Source organism: Cottoperca gobio, chromosome 11 (genome assembly GCF_900634415.1).
Source record: "Cottoperca gobio chromosome 11, fCotGob3.1, whole genome shotgun sequence".
In the NCBI taxonomy this organism is placed as follows: Eukaryota; Metazoa; Chordata; class Actinopteri; order Perciformes; family Bovichtidae; genus Cottoperca; species Cottoperca gobio.
Genome location: NC_041365.1, coordinates 9225142 through 9252905, shown reverse-complemented (window position 1 = coordinate 9252905; position 27764 = coordinate 9225142). Strand labels below are relative to the sequence as shown.

The 27764-nt window shown below is 39.8% G+C and overlaps 1 protein-coding gene across 14 annotated transcripts in view; it reads left to right on the top strand.

Moving 5' to 3' along the window:
* Nucleotides 1-27764, top strand: part of ptk2aa (protein tyrosine kinase 2aa) — a 60615-nt gene that overhangs the window by 30330 nt on the left and 2521 nt on the right. For 2 of the 14 annotated variants that reach the window (XM_029443644.1, XM_029443637.1), the window contains 26 exons: nt 3223-3363; nt 3623-3700; nt 3953-4060; nt 5067-5184; nt 5700-5730; nt 6926-6990; nt 7318-7404; nt 9741-9779; nt 12197-12253; nt 13161-13181; nt 14846-14943; nt 15575-15659; nt 15747-15847; nt 16131-16246; nt 16704-16804; nt 17214-17303; nt 17437-17641; nt 18204-18315; nt 18408-18482; nt 20352-20450; nt 20889-21017; nt 23383-23445; nt 24160-24199; nt 24743-24846; nt 25428-25436; nt 27403-27558. In XM_029443644.1, coding sequence (XP_029299504.1) covers nt 3223-3363; nt 3623-3700; nt 3953-4060; nt 5067-5184; nt 5700-5730; nt 6926-6990; nt 7318-7404; nt 9741-9779; nt 12197-12253; nt 13161-13181; nt 14846-14943; nt 15575-15659; nt 15747-15847; nt 16131-16246; nt 16704-16804; nt 17214-17303; nt 17437-17641; nt 18204-18315; nt 18408-18482; nt 20352-20450; nt 20889-21017; nt 23383-23445; nt 24160-24199; nt 24743-24846; nt 25428-25436; nt 27403-27558 — 2328 coding nt within the window. Of the gene's footprint in view, nt 1-3222; nt 3364-3622; nt 3701-3952; nt 4061-5066; nt 5185-5699; nt 5731-6792; nt 6849-6925; nt 6991-7317; nt 7405-9672; nt 9691-9740; nt 9780-10715; nt 12055-12196; nt 12254-13160; nt 13182-14845; nt 14944-15574; nt 15660-15746; nt 15848-16130; nt 16247-16703; nt 16805-17213; nt 17304-17436; nt 17642-18203; nt 18316-18407; nt 18483-20351; nt 20451-20888; nt 21018-23382; nt 23446-24159; nt 24200-24742; nt 24847-25427; nt 25437-27402; nt 27559-27764 lie in introns of those variants that run through there. The other 12 variants (XM_029443638.1, XM_029443640.1, XM_029443639.1 and 9 more) reach the window with 12 other exon arrangements.

The window sequence follows — 27764 nt, the reverse complement described above, 5'->3', positions numbered from 1 at the left end:
TGGGTAGGGTCCTGGTGTGCGTCTGTGTGAAAGAAAGGCCCCAGTGACCCGAAAAGGTCTTGATGTCAGCAGGCGGGCGGACAGATGCTCTGCAGAGGGAGAGAAACTGTGTGTGTGTGTGTGTGTGTGTGTGTGTGTGTGTGTGTGTGTGTGTGTGTGTGTGTGTGTGTGTGTGTGTGTGTGTGTATGTGTGTGTGTGTGTGTGTGTGTGTGTGTGTGTGTGTGTGACCCTAAGGTCATGTTTAAACCCACTTTCTCTTTCCAACAATGAGGAGGGAGGAGGAGGCATCAATGTGCGTCTCCTTCTGCGGTCCCCCCCGTCTGTCAAGCCCTGCTGACTCCCCTCTCATCACCTACTTTACCTCCTCTCCTCTTTCTCTCATTTTCTACTCCTTTGGCAGACAACACACAATCCCCTGAGTACTGCTCTACAAGTCATGAAAATGCACTCGGTGATGCACACCAAACATGCAGTCAAACATCCATAAAGTAGCACATCTGATTTGATTGTAGATATCTGGGGTGTATTTCAAGAATGGCTTATATAGATTTGATCATATATGGACCATTTAAATATATGTATATGTGTGTGTGTGTGTCTCTGCATGTGTGTGTATGTCTGTCATTTACGTTTCTGCCGTTCGCTCTAGTGAAAGAGAATGGTAGTCATTTAATGGGATTATTCGCCCTCAATGGACTCTACACACACACACACACACACACACACACACACACACACACACACACACACACACACACACACACACACACACACACACACACACACACACACACACACTCAAACCCCATAGCAGATGGCTATGGCTGTGATAGTAAACAGTGTTTGCTGAGGTGAAAGCTTTATAAAGAGCAATATGTTCTTTCATATAGACAAGCTGGGCAGCAGGTTTAGTTAAGCTGACCTTTAGTGTCTTTGGAGATCAAAGTTTAATCAACCAGCTTAAGCCAAGGAGTCGGTTTCCCCGCCATCAGATTAATAACTCACTGAACAACTTTATCAATCACCACCAAATGATGTGGTCATACTGCAGTGAGATTTATTGATAGATTTTTTACAAGAAATAAACATTTATTTGAAATAATATTTACAACAAAACAGACATTTCTTTGTATTTTCTACAGCCAGCCTAAAATGTACACACTAAAATGATCTGAGAGAACAACCATCAATGAAATGTCTAAACTTCTGTTGGTAGAGTCATATCTGATTTGTATTATTTACATGACGGATATTTGTTTAAAAGTTTTACAATTTAAGCCGGGATGTCGATGTGGATGTCTATGCAGAATAATTCTTAATTGATGTATTGATTAAGTACTTTTGTAATGTGTTTTTATTACAGTGAGAATTATTAGTCATTGGGATAAATGACTAAAAATATATATGTTTCAGTCATTCCTTAGGTTAGTGGTACAGTAATGTATCAGAAACTAAACCAGCCATAGTGCATGTATCCTAGGATAATATAGATATATATCGGTATTACTGTCAGGACACAACACAGAATGAAACGTATCACTACATTGGTAAATAAAAACAATATGTCTGACTAAATAAAGGTTTATAACTCGTCTCCTTGCTGCCTGGAGAACCTTCCTTTCTCTGTGATGAAACAGTTTTCACCAGGTTAAGTTACGTAAGTTAGGTTAAAAACTCAAAATGACTTCCAGCCACAACTGGTACACATCCCGTCTGAAACACAGAGACGTAATAAATCATTGTTGCAAAGTGACATAACTGCTCAGCCCTGTTGCTACAGCGACAGTCAGTGATGAGGAGGGTGATAGCCACTCGCAGTACTTCCTCTCAGGAAGGGTGGACACTTTGGCCTGACAATATCTCTGTGTGTGTTTATACGTGTGTTTATAAGTGTGTGTGTGATGGAATTCGAGGAATTTAAATACCGATCCTATCAAGAACACACATAAGCGCTTACACATTACATTCTGTAATCATTTGTGTGTTATGCCATGTGTGTGTGTGTGTGTGTGTGTGTGTGTGTGTGTGTGTGTGTAGGTTTCTTGATTCCTTCAGGCTTAATGAGTAGATGACTGGCAACAGGGCTCTGTAATGCTGTGTAGGTATTCATGCTTTTATTTACAAATGAATAATAAAATATAGAAAGATAATAGTGGCTCCACAAAATGGGTAATAAAAAGTCATTAATATCAGACAGCGGGGTCTGTACACTGTACATCTTTTGATAATATGGTGTTTGGGCCTCATCAGTCAATTGCTTGCCACATTTAAAAGTTAATAAATCAAAACAGTTTATTCCTTTCTGGTTGTGGTTTTAATTGCTAAACTGTTCATTTATTTGTGCGTAGATTGACCTTAATTTGATGAACTAGTCTACTGTAAATCCACTCGTGCTTTTTTAAGCCTGGTTTTTAGTGCACTAAATCCCCTCTAATCTTTATCTTAATCTATACAAGGAGAGCTATTTATAGTTACGGATTGTCTGTACTGTATGTGTGCGTGTATGAATGTGTATTTTTATTGAATGTGCCATGTGTTTAGATAACATCATCAATATACATTTGAATGTCCTTAATACTGAATATTTGTCCGTAGATATGTATAAGCTGAAGATCATACGAGGGGGGAACGGGGTTACAAAAGTCCCATTGCTTTTATATATACATTAGATGAAGAGGATTACATATGACGTTGTTCGTGTGTGTGTTATGCATTTCTATGTCAAGAGAATAATGAATAATGTCCCTAGATGGATTTTATTTCCGTCAACTCCCCATCTGTCCACTCTCGTGACATAACTGACCTAAAAAAATAACAACTGTCACTCTAAAAGTCTGCATGAGCACTTGTTTATATTGAGATCTCAGTTACACAACACATGAACGGGCAGATTCTTATGTTTAGTTGAATAGTAACAAACTGTTTCAATGTGTCTGTGTGCCGATATCGATCTGAACTAAGAATGAAGTGGTGAAGTCAGTTTTATTGGAACCAGAGTGGACAATTAGTCTATCAATGTTTTCCTCTTTTAGTGTCTCTGCAACTCTGCGCACACACACACAAACACACACACACACACACGCACACACACACACACACACACACACACACACACACACACACACACACACACACACACACACACATAGTTCACATGCACTCATAATATTTGAAACAAAGTCAGTTATTTATTGTCATTTCTTTCCGTTTCCTCTCTTTAGGCTAAAACTCTTCGTAAGTTGATTCAGCAGACATTCAAGCAGGTAGCCAATCTAAATGATGAGCAGTGCATCCTGAAGTTTTTGGAGATACTTGCACCAATCTACCGCTACGACAAGGAGTGCTTCAAATGTGCTCTTGGGGTAAGTATCTTCTCTTCTTGCCTCCAGTTTACTGTGTACCCACGTACTCTGGAAACTGTGGTTAGTTGTGTTAGGCTGACCCCTTTTGGTGACCTCAGGTTCTGCATGTATCCAAGATGTGGTGCTGTGCCACAGAGTTACAGTATATGATTCATGCCATGACTCTACTTATGCCCCCTTCAAAGTCTCTTCCTCCTGTCTTGCTTTTTTGCTCTCTTCCTTTTTTAAAAACTTGTATCCCTCCTCTACTTTCTAACAGTCCAGCTGGGTGATCCAGGTGGAGTTAGCTATCGGGCCAGAGGAAGGGATCAGCTACCTCACTGACAAGGGGTCCACGGTGAGTTCCTACCAAAACCACATAATACTACACAGCCAGTTTAAAATAGGTCATGAAGGACCTCTGCTTTTAATGTTCTGCATCCAAAAAACAAATTCACCAAATGTTTTTAAGGCCGCAAAAGGTACCAATAACTTTGAGTGGAAGTACTTAACTCCTGAAATACATATAGCCACAGATATCCCTTGTTAATTTGATTATTAATTCATATATATGTTTCTACTCTTTCTATCTTCCCCTCTCTGTCCCCAGCCCACCCATCTAGCTAACTTCAACCAAGTTCAGTCCATCCAGTACTCGGCTATGGAGGAGAAGGACAGGAAAGGGATGCTACAGCTTAACGTAGCCGGAGCTGCTGAGGTACTTCTACCCTGCCTGTCTGTCTGTCTGTCTGTCTGTCTGTCTGTCTGTCTGTCTGTCTGTCTGTCTGTCTGTCTGTCTGACTCTGTCTCTGTCTCTTTGTCTATAAATAGAAATGTGCTATACATGTACAATTTGTTTTAAAGCATACCATGAAAAACTTGATAAGTTGTTGTAGCAACTCAAAAACACAATACCCATCTCTCCTCCTTTTATGTATTCTATCTTTATAGCGTACACACTTTTACTCAAACTTCCTCAAATTCAGTTAGAATTCAACAAGAGAAGAGAAGAGTCTTTAAGACTCTTTATGTACAGAAATACTGTAAGTTTAGTGTTTTTTTCCGCCACTCAAAAGCAAGCGTCGGTGCAGAGAGAACAATGCTGTGGGCTAATGTTCAAAAAATAAAAGAATTTGTTCAATCTCAGACACTTTTAGAGATATCTGTGAAGCTATGAAAATATTGAAGAATGCAATGTACAGCTTTCTCACTCTCTCAAGGCTTAAAGTATTATTGTATCTGTTTAGTCATGATGGCCGCTTTGGTCTCTAGTGGATACTAGGGTTACCATAAGCTGCGTCCATCATGGTGCATAGCTTGGTTAATTGGCCCAGTGTGTGTGAGTGAGTGGCTGAGATGGATACAGAGATTATGTATTCCACGTATAGATTCCACATAATGGTCCCACTCACAGAGGAAATGATTCGTAACAGCCGCAGCTGTATGAGTGGAGTCTTTCTGTTTTATTGGCTTTTATAGTATTGGATTTACACACACACACACACACACACACACACACACACACACACACACCAATACACATAAATACTGTGAGAGAGGATTTTTCCCCTGACCTAAGGAGCAGCTGGAAACCCCCACTGTGCTGTCATGTGTAAGAGTAAGTGTGTGTGTGTGTGTGTGTGTGTGTGTGTGTGTGTGTGTCTTTGGAGATAATAGTTCTTTGTAACAGGCCTGCCTCTCTGTGTGTTTGTGTGTGTGTGCAGCCTCTCACAGTTACGACAGCATCACTGACCATGGCAGAAAACTTGGCTGACTTGATTGACGGTTACTGTCGGCTCATCACCATGGAAACTCACTCTTTCATCGTCAGATTTCAGAAAGGTATGAAACCGAAGATCTCTTTTTTTCTGTCCCGCCTCTTTAGGATTATGCAAAAAATATTAATATACAACCCTGTGCACCCTACAGTGTTAATCTAAAATGAAAATATAATATCAAAACAACTAGAAGAGCAATGGGACAGCGTAGACCCCGCCCAGGCCTGTCTCTGTAAGTGAGAAATAGTGACTGTGGCCCGTGATTCGGATCTGCTCCAACATTTTATTGGTTCTTCCGTTGCCCGTGCAAGTTTCATGAAAATCGGCCAAGTAGTATTTCCATAATCCTGCAGACAGACAGACAGACAGACAAACAAACCGCACCACAACAAAATAACCTCCTTGGCGGAGGTAATAAGTTTAAAGATTGTGAGCTCTACATTTCACTGTTAAGAGGAAAGCCATGAAAGTACAATATGCCACTAAATTGCCACTTGTTAGCTTCAGGAATAAGGTTGATTACTGAGGTTGCTTCACATTACTCGTTCTGATCCTGATGAAATGTGTTTTGTCCTCTAGAGGGAGAGAGAGCACTGCCTTCCATCCCAAAGTAAGTACCTGTCTCATTCTTAGTGTTGCTACAGTAGAATGTACATTACAAAAGTGGCTCGTATCCCAACTGAGTCATCAGATCTGTCATTTCTGTCTTGTGCAAAGATGATCTGTTTTGAGGTGTTTTACTTGTAGCCTAACAAGTCTTGTCACACAAATCTGACATTTCTGAATTTCAGTTCATTAACATTTCGTACTGATTTAATTGTTTTTCAAGCTTTTGTTGTTAAAGTTTTGTGTCTCTCATTAAATAAAGGAATAATGCCAAAGATTGACTTTTCCTAGCTTCTGCCTTTTGATGGTCATTGTTTACTGTTTTCTGACATTTTTATAGACTATACGATTAATTGGCTTATTGTAAACATAATTGACGGACTAACCTATAATGAGAATAATCAGTCGCAGCCCGGTGGTCTCACATTAACACAGCAGTTCAATGTGTCCATTAATTAAATTACATTAAAACTCAAAAGACTTTCATGCCCAAACTATTCAACAATATTTCTTTTGATAAAAGAGCAAAAACTAAACTGGGACAACTTAATTGGAGCCTTTTTTAAAGGATTCCTGGCTCAGAACTGCAGGTCCTTAAGACATATTCTTTTAGGAGAAACACTGGTACTTTGGTACAACGTGGAGTTCATTGTCTTTGTTTATCCATAACCGTAGAAGCCTGGACGTTGTGTGTTCACATTTCACTGTCGATCAAATTCAAACAGAAACCCTTTGCTTACTTTTGGTCATTTCTACTCAAATCTCTCTCTCATTTCTTCTCCTCTCTTGTTCTGTCTGTGGTCAAATAAGGAGATAAGTTTAGGAGCCAAATATTTTCCACTTAGGGTTTTTAAACACTTGGGTAGGCTCCTCCTCTTTCTCTCGTTCTCTCACTCTAAGTTTCTTTTTGCTCTCTTTCTCTCTCTTCCTCTCTCTTTCTCTCTGCCTGTTGTGGTCTGTGATGTAAAGATCGTAGTAGAGCTACACAGACACAGACACCAAGGCAAAGGCAATTGAAACCGTAAGGGTTAGTTTACAGAAGCAGCTTCAACAGGCTACTCTTTCTAAGGATACGACTCTAAAAATTACTATGTATGTTAAAAAGGCTTCGATTTAACCTAGGTATGTTTTCTTTTTTAGTGTTAACTGCTTTGACTGTTGTGTAATTGTTGTGTAATTTGTGTATTCTTCTTTTCTAGAGTATCCAATAATGAGAAAAAGTTAGAAGCAGTCAGGAGTGGAGTAAGAGCTATCTCTGTCTCAGGTAAGATAAAAATCATGCGCACTCACAAATCGACAGGTTTAGGAGAAAGATGAACAAAGTCTGATCGCTTCATTGGCTCTTTCTTTCTGTCTTTTCATTTCCCCCAACATCTGTTTTCTCTCTCACTCGTCTCATTGTTTTCTTCTCTGTCGGGATTGCCTCTCCCTCTCCCTCTCATCCCGTCCTCTCTGTTCCTGCTTTCTTTTGTTTACTTCCTCCTCTCCCCCTCGGTCTTCCACACATCTCCCCTCTGTACTCGCATCCATTCACTCTTTTCTTTTTTCTCTCCTCACACTCTGGTCTTCTTTCCTGCCTGATTGGCTACAGACCTTGTGACATCGACGCCTCCTAAGCCAACCAAGGCGCGGCGTTTCCTCCTCCCCTTTGTCTTCTGTTCAGATTCGCCGCCCAATGGTATCCTCGGCTCTCATTGGACAGTTAGTGGAGGAGCGTGTCCACAAAATTGTGATGTGGCGCAATAAAATGCCCGATTTGATGATCTTACTTATTGGGTAATGTTACATTGCAGTGAAGATGGTGCTACAGAAAAACCTTAGAGAGAGAAACGTATTGATAAAATATGTAGTACGGTTGTTTAAAGTATTATTTTGTCCTCCTGGATTGATTTCTAGCACTAATTTGGTCCAGAAAAGGATTTAAAAAAAGATACTCTATTCAAAATATTGACAGTTTTGGCAGCGTTTATTTCTTTCTCCATTTCAATGTAATATTAAAGTTGGTTTTGTGGATTAATCACTTTAATCTGCTGCATCACAATCCATCTACTCTTAAGGATGCTCTCTTCTACTAAACTGTCTTTGTCCTCAGTGTCTGGTTGCTTTGACTAATTCAGTGTTATGGACACACACACACACACACGCACAGACACACACATGCTTCAACCACAGTAACTGCTTGTGTGCTGCTGCTTATAACCAAGCCAATGCTCCTTAAATATAACTGAGAATCAAATGGAGACTTGTGCTTCTAACTGAGAGCTAACTCGTATGTTTTACCTCTCACATCTGAGAACAAGTATTCAGTTTTGAGCCTACCTGTTCACAAAGGCTACTAAAGATCGACATTTTCCATTTTCCTTGTAAAAATCGTCCGATCATTCAATAGAGTGATGTGACTGGAAGTAGCCGGTACTGACATACGGAGGGAAATGGTTCTCTCCAGTCTCAGTTTAGCACATGCCCTGCTGTTTAGTTTCCAGTTTGGTTATTTTTGATCATGTGTTTTATGTCAGTTAATTCAAAGAGGCAGGCCAAGTGGTACGACAGATCCTTCTCCTCTTAAAAGATTTTGGTTCAACCACCAAATATCTGCTCTGTTAAAATGTCTTCATCCAGCCAATCAGCACCAGCTCAGAGATGTACTTCTGTAGTTTGGAAAAACGTTGTGAGCACATAAATGTTATTGAATGTTGTGATTATACCAAAATTCCTTCCATCATGTACTGTATATATGTGTCCTGCACCAAAGTTAAATGTGTGGGTACGTGTCCTTGCGTCTCCATCTATGGCTTTGGCAGCTTTCCTCAGTAGCTAGCAGGAGTGCTCAGACAAAGTCATGGATCTGCAGCTGGTTTGTTGTTGCAACAAATGATCCAAACCTTTTTCTGCTGGAGGCTCAAAAGATGACGCAGGCACGGTTGGCAGAATTAAATTTTTACTACGAACTACTGAAAGTCAATTGAGCTGTAATAATAACTTTATAATGATGTTGAAAACACCATGTTAATAAAGTGCTTCACAGGATTAAAATAATAGAGCTACAACAATTAAAGTGCAATACTCGATAACAGTAATATATATATATCATTTAATTGAATGCTTTTAAAGAAATGGATAGATTTAATTTTTTACGTTCTTGCTAATAGATGGATCGGAAGAATGTCACCGTTCTTGTGTGGCCGTCAAATATGAAGCTTCAGCCAGGAGAAGATTATTATATCTTAGCAGAGGTGCTGGTTTTGTTACAGACCCAGGCCAGCTGTTTGCCCCCCCCCCCCCCCCCCCCGTTTGCTATGCTAAGCTAACCAGCTGCGGGCTTTGTATTTACCGTACAAACATGGAAGTGGGCCTTCTCATTTAACTCGTGGCAAGAAATCATATAAGGGTGTATCGTACAATGTCGAACTCTTCCTTATAAAAACTGGAATCGAAACTGCTCTGTAGTTCCACTGCAAGGACATTAAACCTTTAAAATATAGACTGAAATGCTCACTGTTTACATTACCCCAATGGATATCACGTGTCAAACTCCGCTGTATCCTCAGTCTGACAACCTTACATTAACTCTCCAACGCACAAATGTTTACAGCTCGATGACGCAGACATCATACATTATTGAAATCATACTGGAGTTCAAAAGCTGTCTTTTGTATTGCTTCCATTTCTTGCATTACTTCATTTCACCTACATGTGTCTGCACAGCATTAATAGATATTTTGGTACTTATCTAACTGCTCGTTGAGTGTTTGGCTTTGCAGATCCTGCAACATCTCCCATGTTGTTTCAAGGCCTTTCATGCTCTAACCGCTCTCTTTCTCTCTCCCTCTTTTCTCCGCTCTGCCTCCTGCTTTTCTCTCTCTCTCTCTCTCTCTCCTTGCTGCTTTCTCTCTGTGATCTCCTCTTCTGCTGTCTCGTTTCCTGCATGCTCTCCTGGATCCTGCAGAAGATCTTAGTGGGGATGGTAAAGTTGTGCTGTTGTTTATCAATCTCTCTGTTGTCCCTTCTTTATAGTCCTCACTCCACCAACACATTGCAACCTCCTGGGAAAGGGTAGCATGTGTGTGTGTGTGTGTGTGTGTGTGTGTGTGTGTGTGACTGTGTGTTGGTGTGTGTGTGTGTGTGTGTCGGTGTGTGGGCTGATGTTTATGCATGCATTCCTACATTTTTAACAATGGTGCTGGTGTGTGTATGTGCTGTATTATAGAGTGATTTAAATAGTTTAGAATGAAATAATTATTTAGCTGAATGTGTTGTTTCTCATGTTTCAGTGATTAGAAACATGAATAAATCACCAGTCGCTTTAATGAGTGTGATCTGTTAGTAGCTAGAGTGGTTTACTATTATAGTATGTGTGGATGTACATTTGAAATGTGTCAGCTTTTTACAAGAAGGAAACTAAGTTGTATTTCTCTTTAAGGGAACTTCTCCAAATCTCTCTCTCTCTCTCTCTCTCTCTCTCTCTCTCTCTCTCTCTCTCTCTCTCTCTCTCTCTCTCCTCTCTCTCACACACACACACACACACATGCATGCACATGTGTACGCACATACATTCATGCACACAGAGTGGAGTAGGGAGAGGTTTGCTGGATTCAAGAGCGGGTGCATTCCTGGCTAAAATGGGCTAACTATATCACACACACACACACACACACACACACACACACACACACACACACACACACACTATCCCTCCACTGACAGCAGAAAGAGACAGAGTTAGACCTTTTAAACTTAGAAAGGGTTGATTCTTTAGAACAAATCCCAAACCACTTGAGCGAATATGCAGCAATACAAATCATAGACTTCACAGTACAAACTAAGGAATATTAAAAAAGCCATTTAAGTCGTCTGCAGATTTAAATGCAACAAATACATTAGCATGTCTTTAAAAGTTAAGAAACTGTTTTAAAACGGAATAAATCATGACTGATGAAAGCCACCTTTAGCTGGAATGCTATGTTGTGCATGATGAGTTTATGTAATAAAACACATTTTAGTAGCAGTAACAGAGTCGGCAGAGCAGAACAGATTTTTTAGAAGCGCATTAAAGCCTTTCCTTTCTTTCGTGTGAAACATAAATCATGTTGAGCAATGGTTTAGCAACAGTCATGCCTGTTTGATTAAAATCGTTCCAACCTCTTCTCCCGTGGGATATTGTACTGGTAAAGTACTAGTAGGGAAAGTTATAAACTCAAAGCCTACAGTGTTTTTTATCTCATCCTCAAAGAAATAGGACACTTTGTGAAATACACTTGTTTGCTTTCTTGCTGAGAGTTGCATGACAGGATTGTGACCACTCTCTTGTCATGTCTGTTAAAAAAAATGTCGCTGGAGCCCCCAGCTGGTTAGCCTAGCTTAGCGTAATGCCTTGAAATGCCTGACTGTAGCTTCATATGTGTTATAAAGACATGAGAGCGGTTTTGATCTTCTCATCTCACCCTCAGCAACAAAGCAAATGTCTGCATTTCCAAACATGTTGAAACTATTTATTTTTAGCATTAAACACTTGTCAGTCTCCTTTACTACCCTACAGTGTATTTGTTAGCCTGCCTTACATTAACAACTACACGTTTAGCCAGTAGTGCTTTCTTCAGCTTACTCTACATGGCTGATTATCTTGAGGAAATCAGCCCCAGGCTTTAGAAAAGGATTTCTGATAAATATAGGTACACGTTTTCACAGAGCCTGATAAATCCTGGGAACGAGCTGTGACGGCAGATGTTTGACTCTTGTTTCCAACAGCTGAGTCTGCACACTGATTTTATTTTAAACACCACCATCTGGTTAGAATAGGCTCGGCCCATCTTTCCCTCTCTTTTTCCTGCTGGCTGTCTCCTCTTCCCCTTCTCTCTGCCTATCTGTCTGATTCTGCAAAGATTTGATCCTAAATGTTACCATCTGCTCACATGACAAGTAGACCCACTATGTATTCTCTTATACTCTTACTGTCTCTCTATTCTAGTTTCTCTTTCCTGCTCTATCTTTCATTGTCTGCCTCTCCTCTCGCTCCTCTCCGTCTTCGTCTCTTCTCCTTTTCTTTCCCTCCACTCCTCCACCACCACAGTTACTCCCAGCAGCCCAGCTGCTCTCACACAGACAGATATGCACAACACATGCTCAGCTGAAACTCTGCGCCAAGTGTGTGTGTGTGTGTGTGTGTGTGCAGAGAGAGGACTAGAGGAGCTATGTGGGTGTCGCTTTGCGCAAGAGTTGCCGAAACTTAGCTTCATGCTTTACTCCTTAGTTTAACTGTGCAGCTTTGTTTCTTTACTGCACACGTGTTTGTGTGTGTATCGGTGATCCTTCATACCATAGCGGACGCACGGTAAACTGAGCAACATGTGCATGATTTTCCTATTGTTTGTGTTGATGTACTGGTATTATTTTAGACTTGCGTGTCTGTGTTTTATTTTATTGTCTTGCATTTAAATTTTTCTTACATCATTTGTGTCCATCTCATGTTACAGAGACTGATGACTATGCTGAGATAGTTGATGAAGAGGACACATACACCATGCCCTCCAGTAAGTCATTTATTCTATCTTCTCCTTTGCCTTACATCTACAAACTCAAGTGTTTTTTGTACTCAAGAAAATTAGCTTCTGTTGCACTTTAGCAAGAGAACTATACAATAACTGTTTCACTGTGATTCTTCTGTCAAATGCTTCTCAAACAAACATTCATTTTGTTCTGCCATCTAATACGCTGAGTGTGGTGAAAGTCTTTTCCAAGAAACACACTCACACAGGGAACGTCAGAGAAGTTACATGAAACCACATGAAGTTAGATAGCGGCTAATCAAATTCAAGCCAGTTTCATCGTCTTATATGAACAGCAGAGACACCGGCTGGAGGTCAGAGAGGCTACAGCTCATACCACATCTGTCAAATTCATTCATACGTTAGTTAAAACCCTGAATGTTCTGGTAAGTTTGGCTCTAGCCCCCGTGAGTAATGGTGGGTTTAGCCCTCTGTTCCAATACATTTAATGTGGATGTTTGGGCCAGTACAAAGTACTCAAGTATTTGATTACGTGGCCAACTTTGAAAATGGACTGGTTGTCCTTTCCTCCCAGTCTTTTTCTATCTTTCTCTGTCTGGCTTTATTTCTTTGTCTCTTACGCTTTGCTTTTTTTGGTGTCCTTCTTTCTGCGACTTCTGACATATTTTTTCCTACTCTGTGCCTGAGTTTGTATGTGTGTCTGTTGTATGTATACAATGAGACTGTATTGCAGTAATGACTATATTTCACATTTTATTTGTATTACCTTATTTAATAACTAAACATCAAATAAAAAGTGAAACGCGTTTATAATCTGTGCCTGTATACGTGTGTGTATGTTTTCTGAGCTGTTTTCAATCTTAAAGCAGCTGTCTGGCTCTCTCCCTCTCTTCATCTGTCTTTCTTCCTCTTTCCCCCATCGCCAACACAGTCAGCTATGGAGTAGTTGAAGGTAAAACTCCCTGCCTCTCTCTCGCTCTGTCCGACTGAAATGCCTTGAGATTTTACATTTTTGTTCATATTTTTCTTTGCTTCACTTGATTATGTTGTCGTCAGCCTTCCTCATTAAAAACTAATTAGTGCATCCTCCTGCAAGCTATTGTGTGGATGTATAACTACACCAATTGATTTACATTAGTAATAGTATTGACAATGTGGCTTTTTTAAGAAGGTAGGAACCAGTGTTGATGGTTTTCTTTCAAAGTGTCTGGCAAAGAAAAATACAAAGACCGAAGTTGCCTAATCTCCCGATCGTTGTTGAGTTGTGGTTGTTGCCGTTTTATAGAGTGCTGTTCATTCGAGTCTTGTGTTAAAAATGAAAGGGAGGGCCAATCCATAAACAATGCAAGATGTTACTTCATAAATAGTTTAATCAGAAGTCTCCCCAGACCTCTGGAGCTAAACAGTCTCTCAGTATTTGTGTTGTTTATTGGCTTGGCTCTCATTTCACCATCATGTTGGTTTTGACATTTTTCTTTTCTTTATTGGGATTTATTATCATGTTTATTATCATATGTTGTTGTTTTTTTTAGTCATCTGTGGGTTCTTCTGTGTTAGAAGCAATGTTTAATCCTGCAAACAAACTGCCGTATGGATTAGCTGCAGTGCATTTCTTTCCTATAATGGAATGTGTTTTGGTCATGCTGTTTGTATGTTGGTTGAGTCGAACTTTGTTTAGCCCGACAGATGGGGATACGTTCCTGATGGTCAGAGTCCTGCGTAAACCTCTTGAATTCAGTGTTTAGTCCAGTTTTACTGCGGTTGGCTGGCGGCGGACATTAACGGACCTCTGTGGAAATGTTTATGACCTTTTTCAACAAGGCAGGAATATTGATCGCACATAAATGTCAAAGCATGTGGATGTCAGTGGCAAAAACAACTAGTTTCATTATTTTAAACATACTTACGGATTATAAAGTGGTTACTGCACAGACCGTATTTAATGCACTTCAAATCCAGTGCATCAGTTTTTATCCGTCTCTTTAATATTTCACTCATGAGATCCAGGCGTTCTGAATCTTCTCGGCTTTGCAAAGTGTTTTAAAACGGGGCTCTTGTTGTTTACATGCACAGAGCACTCTGGGCTTTTATCTCCATTAATGATCTTATTGAGAACTTGTTGTTTTTTGTAGCCTCATGTTTCACTGTGTCAGTATAGAGGAATAAACCCAAAATGTTAATGCGACTGGGTGTGCATGTAAACCTTTTCTTTCATTCGTTTACAGTATGTTGGTGTGTTTGTAATTCTGTGTGGTAGTGTGCATGTCAAGGCGAGGTTTGTCTAGTTAGAGATGTGGGGAAGGAAACACGATCCTGGATGGAAATGTATTTTAGTATATTGTTAATGGTTTGTTTTAGTCAAATCTGATTGCCAGTGGATGGGGTTTACCGATAAGGACAATGATTTGACTGCCTGAAAGTTAGAAGTCATTTTAAAGTTACTTTTCTGTGATTAAAAAACGAACAGCTGATACCATCCAAATGGTCTTGTTCTGGTAAACCCCGTCCATGTTGTCCGAGTAAAGAATGTCAAATGTGATGGGTCTTTCCAGTGTATAAAAAACATTAGGTAAATGTATAAATCTCACTCTTTTCCTCTCCTCCTCTGTCTCTCAGCGCGGGATTATGAGATCCTGAGGGACAGGATAGAGTTGGGCCGCTGCATAGGAGAGGGTCAGTTTGGAGATGTACACCAAGGAGTCTATAACAGCCCGGTATGTTGAAATATACAAACATACACACTCATGCATCAGCACACGTTTTACTTGCTCATCAATAAATCAAAAGACATGGGACAAATAGTGTGTTTGGTAGTTACTCTAGTTCTCAGTTCTGCTCCCTAACTGCAGGTACAAAGATCAGACCAACAACATCTTATTATGAAACTTTATATACTGAACATTAATTGTCCGTATGTGCTTATGTTTGCTAGAGCGTCCATCATTAGTCGACTTATGGAGTAGTCAATCGACAAAAAAATAAACTGTTTTGATAATCGATTTAAAAGTAATCTTTCATGCAAAAATAGCAGAAAATGCTCTTTTCATGTCTTGCTTTTCTCAGTTTTATATCATAACTGAATAGCTTTGCGTTTTGGACTGACAAAACAAGACATTTAAAGACCTTGGACTTTGATAAACTGAGATGGACATCTTCCACAATCTTCTGACATCGAGAAATTAATCGTTAATGAAAATAATTTAAAGTGGCCGCCCTCATTTTTGCTACATTTTGATACCAATCGATCGATATCAAAAAAAGAATCCTTCTTTTATTATACTGATTCAAACCCCCTGATTACAGCATGTTCTGTATAATCTGCTAACTTGTGACTGTGCTCTGCAGGACAAACCAGATCTCCCCGTCGCCATTAAGACCTGTAAGAACTGCACATCAGACAGTGTCAGAGAAAAGTTCCTACAAGAAGCATGTAAGACCACACTGTTTAATTATTAGCAAACCTGACTCATTTCATACGTACTGAGTGTGTTAATGTGTGTCTTTGTTTCCCTCGCAGTGACAATGCGTCAGTTTGACCACCCTAACATCGTCAAGCTGATCGGAGTGATCACAGAAAACCCTGTGTGGATCATCATGGAGCTCTGTACGCTTGGAGAGGTACGCCTGAGGATAACGTCCTCACATCTGGACTCAGTAGCGTGTGTGTCACTTCTAGTCAGTAAACACAGAAATTGTTGAGTGTAGCCGCCTAGGAAAAGCCTGACCTGAAAAAAATCCCTTATATTAGGAAAAACAAAAGTCCACTTGCACGGTAAATACTTTGAGGTAATGTCTTGCTGACAGTGTGAGATGATGACATGCATGGACGTAGTATCTGCCATGTTCTATGAATACAAGCATAAACCTATTTTTCTGTCCATCTTTCTCTCTCTGTCTGCAGTTACGTTCGTTCCTTCAGGTGAGGAAGTACAATTTGGATTTGGCCACTCTCATTCTGTTCGCCTACCAGCTCAGCACAGCACTCGCATATCTGGAGAGTAAACGCTTCGTACACAGGTACACAAACACACATACACACACACACACACACACACACACACACACACACACACACACACACACACACTGACGTATGCATGCACAAGAGGAATTCTCTTGAGGAATGGCTGTGGGCATATGATTGCATGTACTGGATTCACATTGTTATTATCATGCCAGTATAATTCAAAAACAATGAACCAGAAAGGCATCAAGAGTTTTGATTTCTAATTGAATGTTAAAATAAGAACAGATAATAATGGCTTGTTGCTCGATACGGACAATACCTTTTTTTTGCTCTGTTGTACGAATGTTTGAGGGCACTGCATGCTGCAAACACTTTCTTAATTACTGAAATAAAGTGACAGAAATGACATATAGTGCACTCAGTAGGCGTCTCACAGTACATCTCAAATATGACAAATAACATCTACGATTCAGGCCTATGACATGACATGATGATATTGACTTACAGGGACATAGCGGCTCGCAATGTGTTGGTCTCGTCAGTTGACTGTGTGATGCTCGGAGACTTTGGTCTCTCACGATACATGGAGGACAGCTCTTACTACAAAGGTAACGTTACTCAAACACCAAACACATACACAGCTTTAAAACAGTAATGCTTTAAATGTATCCAAGATCAATGTTGTTGGTTACTCACATTTTCTGAGCATGGCCGACATGAGACGAGTGTGTTGTCCCAGTAACTTCTAGTTTTGTGTATGTGACCAACTCTTCTGGTTTGCAGTACTTTACCACCACCTACAGGTGAAATCAGGATACTGCAGTTTATCTTGACTTCTTGCACATGTTGGCATGTTATGAAAACATTGTCGTCTTCTAATCTCTAACCCTCTGAGGGTTTGCAAAATTCTCCTGCAACCAAATGATGAATTTTTATATAGTTGTTCTGTATTTTCTAGGTAATTTCAAATGAATTCTGCAGGTAATTTAAATGTATCTGTGTTTGTCTTCGTCTCAGCTTCTAAAGGTAAACTTCCTATCAAATGGATGGCTCCTGAATCTATCAACTTCAGGAGATTCACCTCTGCCAGCGATGTCTGGATGTTTGGTGAGTTATGATCATTTATGTGTGTATGCATTTACTACGTTTGTTACTGTTACCTGAAAGTATGATTTAAAGTACATCATCTGAAAAATAGACCTGAAGAGCTACGTCTGCATGTTGCTCTGTCTCTCTGCAGGTGTGTGCATGTGGGAGATCTTGATGTATGGCATCAAGCCTTTCCAAGGGGTGAAGAACAATGACGTGATTGGCAGGATAGAAAACGGCGAGCGATTGGCTATGCCTCCTCAGTGCCCGCCCACCCTCTACAGTTTGATGACAAAGTGTTGGTCGTATGACCCCAGCAAGCGACCGCGTTTCACCGAACTCAAAACACAACTCAAGTATGTTTTGTTAGATTGTGCTTACACGTGCTGTGTTGAATAATACTTACCTGAAAGGCCATTGTACTAATACTGTGTTAATCCTAATCAGTGTTTGTAATGCATGTTAAATGCATAGCCCCTTTTTTGTCTTTAAAGTTCCCATCATTACACATCATTTCTCGTTGCCGTATTAAAGGTGATCAGAATTAGGCAGTAAATATCGATATCCCAAATAATTTATTGTATTAATTATTATCAAATAATTAAATGGTGATCATAAACACATTTCATTGGTAACATTTAAAGATTAAGATTAAATATGGATTTCTTTTGGCATGTCATCTTGCACACATAAAATATTGATTAGTGTCCAGCAGGAATTATGATACCTTGGTGTACCTTCCCAGTAGCCTCTATCATTGTGTGTCCTTGGTGTTGTTGGAGCTTATTTTTTCTTCAAATTAAAAATATTTAATTTCTTATACACACAAACATATTGGAAGATTTTTTTCCCCCTTATTGATTCACCACTTTCAATAAAGAAGTAGACCACTTAATAAGATGAGTGTAACTTTTGTAGCACCATACTGGATGAAGAGAAGATGCAGCAAGAGGAGAGACTTCGGATGGAGATGAGGAGACAAGTCACCGTGTCCTGGGACTCTGGAGGGTCTGATGACGCACCGCCTAAAGTGAGACTGAATGAATGAACACATTTGTATTTATTTCACTAGATGTGTTTGGCATGACTGATAAACACAAACTGTTATCTTTTTGTCTGCAGCCCAGTAGACCAGGTTACCCCAGTCCTCGTTCCAGTGAAGGTTTCTTCTCCAGCCCCCAACTCAACCACTTCTCGGTACAGAAAACACACACACACACGGAATACACAAACACAGACACACGGCTCCCGTAAAGAGAAAAGTGGGCTCTCTGTTCCTTCTCATCCACTGTGGCTGCAGCAATGTTTTCCTCTCACTTCCAGAGGATTTAATTGGCACCAGCAGCCGTGTGCAGGGCTACAGAGAGGAAGAGTTCAGAAAACACCACTGATACTTATTTAAGAAAGATATACAGTATCAGGAATAGATAACACAATATTTTGTCAGGAAAGATAAATGTGTTTGTGGTCATTTAAGATTCTTGATCAAATATTTGTATTGTGTTCACGACAACAAACATCCTTCAATTGCGCTCTACCTGTGCAGAAAGATATATATTTCTGACTAAGCAGTGTAATGTTTTTAATTGTTTGTTGTTTAACTTAGTGCAGTTGTACATTTTAAGAATCATACTTTTTATTGTGTAGTACTGTACATCATTTCCCCCATTTATTTTACGTGCATCCATTGCAAGAGAATTAGAAACATTATTTAGCGTAGAGTTCCTACAGAGGTCTAGAAACATATATCAATATATATATATATATATCAAATGTTTTGCCATTTAAAGGTTTTCAAATTGTTTGCAGGTTAACTAAACAAGATTATGGTTGAATATTTAAAAAAATATGTATCTTATTTTCAAGTTCTTCTCCACCTTTACACAATATTTGATGCAAAGATCCCCCGCCACAAGTTGGGCCCATTAGCACAAAAATGAAGGTCTAGAAAAAGTTCAAAACAAAACTTGCGAAGGAAATATTGCGTTCAAGAAAGGTGAAAAATCACAAATCTTAAACACCTACCAAAGCATTTTCAACCTACAGTAATGGAAACATATTTTGTCAGGTTCTATAAATGATCTTTTTTATTTGGTGTCTGAAATGTACAGTTTGAGCCCTTTCCTCACAATAAAGCCCAACGCAGTGAGTTAACTCAGAAGACAGACTGTGTTGGAGGACAGCAAGCGTGTGCTGCATGTGTCAAAGTCAGAAAGAGAAATGTGAGACTTTCAGGGCAGTTATTCCTCTCCCCATAAACCAAGCAGAAAGCAGGCATTTCCTGTAGTGCTAAAAGCCACATGCACGCACACACACACAAATACAAATCGAAGCCACTCTCTCTCTCTCTCTCTTTTCCTTATAAGGAGTGTATCATTTTAACTGCTATTTAAGTCAAACTTGATCATATCGCACGTTACAATAACATCTGTATGTTTTGGTAGCATGTGTTACACACCAGACTGAGCGCAGCTGAGATGCTGTATAAGAACTCCCATGATTCTTTGAAGCCTCGTGCCAAATCAGAGCTTGTTATTATTAACACGGCTCACTAAGTGAGTGGGATTAGCAATATTATTTCATAATGATTCCTCCATTATTCACTCTGATTCAGAGACCCTTTCTCAGAGTCTATTTGTGTTCTGGGTTCATCCTCAACTCTGCTGTTTGTTTTACATTTAAACATTTTTGTGTTGTAATCCAGACAGGTAGGAAATATCAGTCAATTAACAATCCTATAACCTTTAAGCGTATAACTTTACTAGATGTGTTTTTATGCATTATGTTTCTTTTGCTTTATTGCTTTTAGTTGAGTTTGTTTTCTCCAAAGCCAGCCTTTGTTTTTCACACCCCAACGACATTTTTGGAGCTGAAAAATTAAACTGGCAGACTAGAAACTAACAAAGTTATGAATAGTTTTCATACCATATAAATTGTTGGAGCCTTAGCTTGATCAGTTGTTGTATTTGTAGTTACTCATACTAAGTCAAAAGAGTTGTTTTTCCCCCACTGCACATTTTTCTTATCACTACTAACTGTTTTCAAACTCTTTCTGTGCACCTCCAGCCATCAGCCCATGGTGGTGTAGGAGGCAGCTACCCTCCTACTGATTCCTGGACTCAACACAGACCTGAACACACTGCAGTGTGGAGCCCTAACATGGAGGTATGCACATTCATAAAGAACCTGTGACAGAGAAAAACCCACTGAAATGACTTCTGTTAGTGAAGCACATGTGCAAGACATTTTCTGTTGGAGCTGGAAAAAACACATAAAGAATGTACCTGAATAGAGTCGCAGGAGGACATCTAAATTATAGAACTGAACATTTTGAACAGCTAAAACAACATACATTTACGTCATTTATATTTCATTTTGATTAAACGTAGCGGGTGACATTACAGTAGTCAGGTGCTGTCACTTCAATCACATGGTGAACTGCAGTCAGGAACATTTTTAAAATGGCAACTTGATCCCTGCAATCACTTTTATGAGCTGATGTAAATAAGATTAAGATCCATTATGTTGCTGTCCCAAACCTGACAAAAGTTAGAATTGTATTCTTTAGTATGACTAAATAAAGAGCAACAGTTCACATTCAAGCCCCCGTGTTTTCTACGGGACGGTGGATGTGTCGGCCATGCTATGATGGAGGAGAGGCTGATGATGCAGCAACAACAGATGGAGGACGACCAGCGGTGGTTGGAGCAGGAGGAGAGCTTCATGGTTATGGTAATTGTATTTATACAAGCTACAGTTTTCAGTTTTTGTCTGTGGACTACTGCCATATTATGAGCAAAACACTACTTTGAAAAACTTTTCAACAGGTTATTCTATGCAAGGGTCGCGATATTACTTTGCATTGACCAAGTAATCAACTCTACATAAATAAATGTTGCCCTGTGGGACGCTTTTTCCACTTTCGTGAAATGTCTTAATGTGTATTGTTTTTGCCAGATGAGCTGCAGAATGTCGTTCTCAGATATTTGAACTGGTTCCGTTGTTTTTGATTCATCCGACACTGAAACTTCCTCCAAAGGAGCTAAATCACTACTTTGCAAAACAAGTCTGTTTTTCTTCCCTCTTCACTCTTTCCTTGAACTGCGGTTTTCATTTTTGAGCCAGGTGTGGGAGATCTGAGAGAGAGAGAGAGAGAAAAACACAGCGATGAGTGATGAGGGAGATGTCCCCTCTCTTTATTTATTGCTTGTCAGGACAGACCTGGCAGACTGAATTGCTGATATCTTGTTTGTTATTCAGTAACCCCTGGATGTCATTTATTTTTCCTGGCCTCTAGTTTCTCTCAATGCACCAGTTCCTCTCTTACTTTTGGTAACACTGATTTAATGGGACATAAAGTAGCGCTCTTTGCAAAATGGCTCAACACATCAGAGAGCAGTTTTATGGCTCTGACCTTGGACCCTTGTGGAGATTGACAAGTAAAAGCAAGCTTCCTTCAAAGGGATGAATTAATCATCAATCATCAGTAGAAAGACCTGTTATCAAACACATTCCTGACACTTAAGATATCTCAGAGTGACTAATGTGCAACCACTGCCTGAGGATTTTTTCCATTCTCCCTGATGCACCACCATTGTGACATACAAGTCCCGTAATACAAACGATTAGGTTAGTGTGGTGAATTCTCTTTATCTTAATCTGACTTTGTAACCACACCGCCTCATTGGGAGAGGATTATATTTTTAAAGGCAGTGTGGTTTACACTAGAGAGAGTTTATAGCCATGAAGAGAACTCCTGAACATGCAAATATCCTTATAATGCATCTGCAAAACTTCCAAAGGGGTAATGGCATAGAAGCTACTTTTCAGTTTGGTTGTTTATTCTTGGTGTGCTGTGAATGGTTTCTAAGTTCCTCCTTAAAAGAGACAAAGCTGCAAATAGTAGAATAAGATTGTAATACTTTCTACCACTATAGAGTACTGTCTGGTTAGAAGTTATTAGTGAAATATGCTCATACACTTCAAGAGGAGAGAAGGAAAGTAAGGCCTGGAAAGAAGAGATGGAAGTTTGTGAGGAGGAACGAGAGTGGAGGACAGAAGGAGGGAGAAAGGAAGTGGGATTGGCAAGAGCATGGAGAGGGTGGATCGAACAAGGAGGCACCCATCAGAGAGAGGGAGAGAGAAACAGAGGGAGATGCAGGGAGATGGAAACAGTGGGAGGGAGAAACGGAGAGGAGAGGGGCGGTTGGATCTTTTCTCTGTGGCTCAGTGGAGCTTTTCCTCCTCTGGAAAAACTTCTTCTCTTTCTCTGTCTTGTCTTTTCCTCTCCCACCATTCTTCTCTGACTAAATATTTCTGTCTCTCTCAGTCTCATTTTCCCCGCTCTTAGTTTCCTCTCGCTCCTCTTTTCCACAAGTCTTTCTCTCTCGATGTCTTAAGTTTTTCTTTACTTGCATCTATCTTTCTCTCATACTTTCTGTCCCTATCTCGGCTCTCCTTTCGATGGCCTCCATTCTCTGCTTTCCTCCTCCCGTCTTCTTCAGCCTCTATTCTCCCAGGATGCATCTTTTCAAGGCGTGCTTCACCAAAACGGTACTGAAAAAAACGAGAGAGGTCATGTTGGGGTTTTAGTGTCGCAAATGTGGACAGAGTTTTGTAAAGTTACTGTTTTATGTAGACTAACAAGCTGTCAGGAAGTTCTCTGTGCGGACAGGGTTGTGTTTATCTGCTGCTCTTCTTCCTCACAGACTTGATGATGATGAGGATTCTTTTGAGGCAGTGTAAATGGAAAAAAATGACAAACTGTTGCAGGTCGTAGTCATTGGTGGAATTATAATTCTTCAAAATGATTTTGCTGGTTAATTGTGCCTTTTTATGTTGAAATGTGATGTTTGGTCAGCAAAAGATAACTACAGCTGTTTTGCAAAGACTTTTTATTTCTGTAACCTGCAGGTGGCTGTCAAACTGTGTTTATATTATTTCATATTTACTGTTTGTAAGTGCCCCATGATTTTTTTCAATATGGATTCAAATCACAATGTGTTTTATTTTACTGTATTTTATTTTGAAATTGCTCCAAAACACATGCTTAGTTATGGGTTTTTGTTTTTTGGGTCTTTCTATCTCTTCCCTGCAGAAGGCCGAGTCCAGAAACAGCAGAGGAAGCATTGACAGAGAGGACGGCATACTGCAAGCGCCGGTCAGTCATTGTGTGTGTGTGTGTGTGTGTGTGTGTGTGTGTGTGTGTGTGTGTGTGTGTGTGTGTGTGTGTGTGTGTGTGTGTGTGTGTGTGTGTGTGTGTGTGTGTGTGTGTGTGTGTGTGTGTGTGTGTGTGTGTGTGTGTGTGTGTGCGTGCGTGTGCGTGTTGACACTTTCATTGAAAATCGGATGTTTACCTCCACACACTGATGGAGACGACAATTCTAAGGTAGAAGGTGCAGCTGAGTCAAAATGTAATTGGAAAATGCTGAAAATAGAGGAAGTGAGGGATAGAAAAAAGGGAAAAGGAGGAAAAGAGTAGCAGATTATAGCAGAGAGGAGAAAGATAAAGAATGTAATGGTGCAAGAGGGAGGCACGGGGAAAGTATTCAGTCAGACAGACGCTGGGAGAAGGAGACAAAGTATTTCTGTCTGTGTGCCACGGAGGGTACTGCCTACACACCAACCACATGACCACAGAGGGCTCATGGGAACTTTAAACCCAGAAGCACTGCACAGTCCCATCTTACTGTAAAAGTGGGTTATACTATCTTAAAGCTTGTCTCAGAATTCTCAACTACAATGACAACTGTGAATGTATATGTTCTTATATTTAGCTTGTGAAGTCAGTACAAGATTAAAATAAGAGGATACACTTTGCCAAAAACTTAAAGAGTTGCAATTGAAAGTGTAACCTGCGTTTGTCTCTGCACAGGGTGGAAGTCAACATATCTACCAGCCAATCGGGAAACCAGGTGAGAGAACGAGCTTTGTGTAAAACAACACATGTTCTGTAAGTAAAAACACAGAAGTATGATCAGCAAAATGTTCTTAAAGTATCAAAAGAGCCATTGTACAGAATTGCCCTTTTCAGAGAGTAATTCTATCATTTACTGGTAGCTACTATGTTATATTATTGGGGTATTATTATATATATTATATATTAGCTGCGACAACAATACGATGCTTAGTTAACATGATAGTTACATCTTATTTTTTTATTTGATCATGTTTTCTATGTTTAATTGTGCAAGTTTAATGTTGCATTACATGGAAAAACGTATGTGCCTTAAACTGTAAAGTATAGAACTTATAGTTTTACAGCATTATGGCAGGTTCATAAAGACCATTGTCATCAAAAACACAGAATTATTTTGCGGTTCTAAGCTTAGATAAAAACTATAATCTCATATCACATACTTACCACCGCTGCACACCAGCATAGAGTACCTGCGAGCCTGCATCATACTTAACTCCATACTACAGACACGTCACACTGTCATTCTCCTTTGTTCCAGAGCATGTGGCTCCTCCTAAGAAACCGCCCCGCCCCGGAGCTCCTGCTCACCTTGGCAACCTGGCCAGTCTCTGCCCCGTGGACAGCTACAACGAGGGGGTCAAGGTATATACGCACACATCAAACTCCACACATCAAACTCCACACATCAAGCTCCACACATCAAGCTCCACACATCAAGCTCCACACATCAGAGCGATGAACGGTGAAAGAAATGTATTCCCTAGTTTGAAAATGATCAGATGCAGCTGATTAAGATTATTCTTGTGAACATGATTCCTTCACTTTGCTCTTATTTTGCCTCTTTCCCATTCTAGCATATTGTTTTTGAGTTGACTTCAACACTATTTGGAAATTTTGCCGATTGGTTGCATGCAGTGCCATGCTATGCCTCGCCTGTGGTTGGCTCTGGCCTAATGTGCTGTCACTCTTCTCTCCCCCTTTACTCTTTCTCTCCCTCTCTCATTAACATCCATGCATTCCTTCTGTTTGTTTCCCTTTAACACCCTGCCATCTTCTTATTCCTCATCCTGACCTGTTACTCTGCATCCATCTATCCATCAATCAATCTGTCAAACCCTTTCCCCTCTCCACCCAACCTGCTGCACCCCCCCTTCAATCTCCTTCCTGTCAAACCCCCATCCACCCACCCACACGTCCCTCCCTTCTCCTCAACCTCCCTATAGCCGTGGAGGGTAAGCTGATCTTTGTGTTTGTCTGTCATCACTGTAGAGTTAGTTAGCTGATAGTTGAGAAGCTTCATGAAGCTTTCTGAATTATAGTTTTTCTTTACCAGAGGCAGAACAAGTTATCACTGTTGGTCTGTCAAACAGAATATTTAAGTATGGAAGTTAGAGCTGCAACGATTAGTCGATTAGACTAGTTTAATAATTGATTAATCATTCAAGTATTTTTTCATGCAAAAATGGCAGAAAATGTTTTCAGCTTGTTGAGTTTCTAGAAAAGCGCTATACAAATCTAATGTATTATTATTAAATACACATTTCCTGCTTTTCTCTTGTTCTATTTTAATTTTTCCATTTTATGACATTTTATAGACCAAACGATTTATCAATTAATCAAGAACATAATTGGCAGATTAATTGATAATGAGAATAATTAGCAGCCCCAGTGGAAGTTAATTCTTGACCTCCGTACAGTATTTGTGCCAAGAAATCTCAACTGGGGCTTTGAAATGCATCTCATGGTCGTTAACAAAGATGGTGAAGCTCCAAAAAGATAGTAAATTGAATTTGGAGCTTAGATTATTTTGTTAATAACATGGTTTTAGGCGTGTGTAGTCATACTCAGAGAGTTGTGAAAAATAGCCCTGGTAAAGAAAAAGTAACCGAAATATAAAAGTCATCGTAGTGTTTTTTGTAAACTGTATGTCCTCCATTGCATCTTAAATGATAATATAGTTAAATGAATGTAGTTAATCATTAACTGATTATATAATTCTATGTAAGTGTATGTTGTTTCCTGTGATTTGTGATCTTCATAGCAGAAACTGTGGTATATGTCTTTAACATTATACAGAAACTTTTTCTTATTCGTAAGCCAATATTTAATGTTTAAAAACTGAATTGTGGTTTAAGGTGATTTTTCATTTGAATGGAGCTCTACTTTCTTATTAAAGTGATGGCCTACAAATCACTTCAGCCAAATGCTTTTATTACGTTCCCGCGGCTTTAACTAAATCAAATCAACTGGGTAGTTTTGTGAACAATAATTAAACCTGCATTAAGGGATTTTTAAACACCAGGGGCCAGAAAGACAAAGACAAACTCTGAAATGTGTCAATAAAAGTTGGTGAAGATGCAATTTGCAAAAATGACCTTAGGTATATCGAGCTACACTTTCACATTTAACGTAGTCCTTTGATTTAACATATCTCTTAATGCAGGTTGAACATTGAGTCTGTCACTAGAACACTGACCCTGTCTGTCCTGCCATCACACTGTACTAACAATAACTCTTATGTCATAGTAGAAAGTCAAAGTATTTAGCATGTAGGTAGAAATGCATGTAGACAGAAATAACACTCACACACAGTGTGTGTAAATCTAGTAAAACACTGCCCCCCAGTGGTGTGTCTGTCTAACTACAGTCACCGAGGTTGACCCTGGTAGCAGAAAGAGCTTTTCTTCAAAGGGAAGATTTGGCAACTTTTATGTGAATTTCTAATCAGGGTTGATGGTAAATGGAGTCCATTGAAGCAATTTGGTGCGTGGTGTATGACCGAGAAATCTGAGTTGCTCCCATGATGCATTGCACTCAAGCTTCTGTCCAAGTCTGCCAACCAAAACACTGTAAAATGTATCGTCGACCATAACATCCTCTGCACTCATATTTTGCCATGTTCGCAATTTGCAATACAAGCGAAGAGACGAAGGAAGCTCTGTTTTTGAGCCGCATCTAGAGCACCACCCAGAGAAAATGAGCTGGATGCATGAAGAGCAACAGATCTTTGGGTCAATATAGCATGCACTGAGCATACCATCACCACTGATTGGACATCCACATAAAAGGCTCCAAAATGTTCCTTAAAGAATTAAAATGTAACTCTTTAATACAATTTCCAAAAGGAATATTTTGAATGTGTAAAATGTTAGTTTTTAGTGGCTCATTGTAACAGTCATACTTTCCTCGTTGCTCCAGTTGCAGCCTCAGGAGATCAGCCCGCCCCCCACCGCAAACTTGGATCGTTCTAACGACAAAGTGTATGAGAACGTGACCGGTTTGGTTAAAGCTGTGATTGAGATGTCCAACAGGATTCAGCCTGCAGCTCCAGAGGAGTACGTCCCAATGGTCAAGGTAGGATCAACGTTACCTCTCTGAAAAACATCTCTGGGGCAGAAGGTTTTGACACTTTGACAGTGTGGTACTTTAAAACATCTGCAGAACACTGTGATCTCTATTAAGTTAGAGCAAATATTATAATGCTACGGTTTTCTATCCCTTATTTTAAAGTATTTAGACATTAAGTTAAATATCCATCATCAACAGATTTAAAAGTTCAC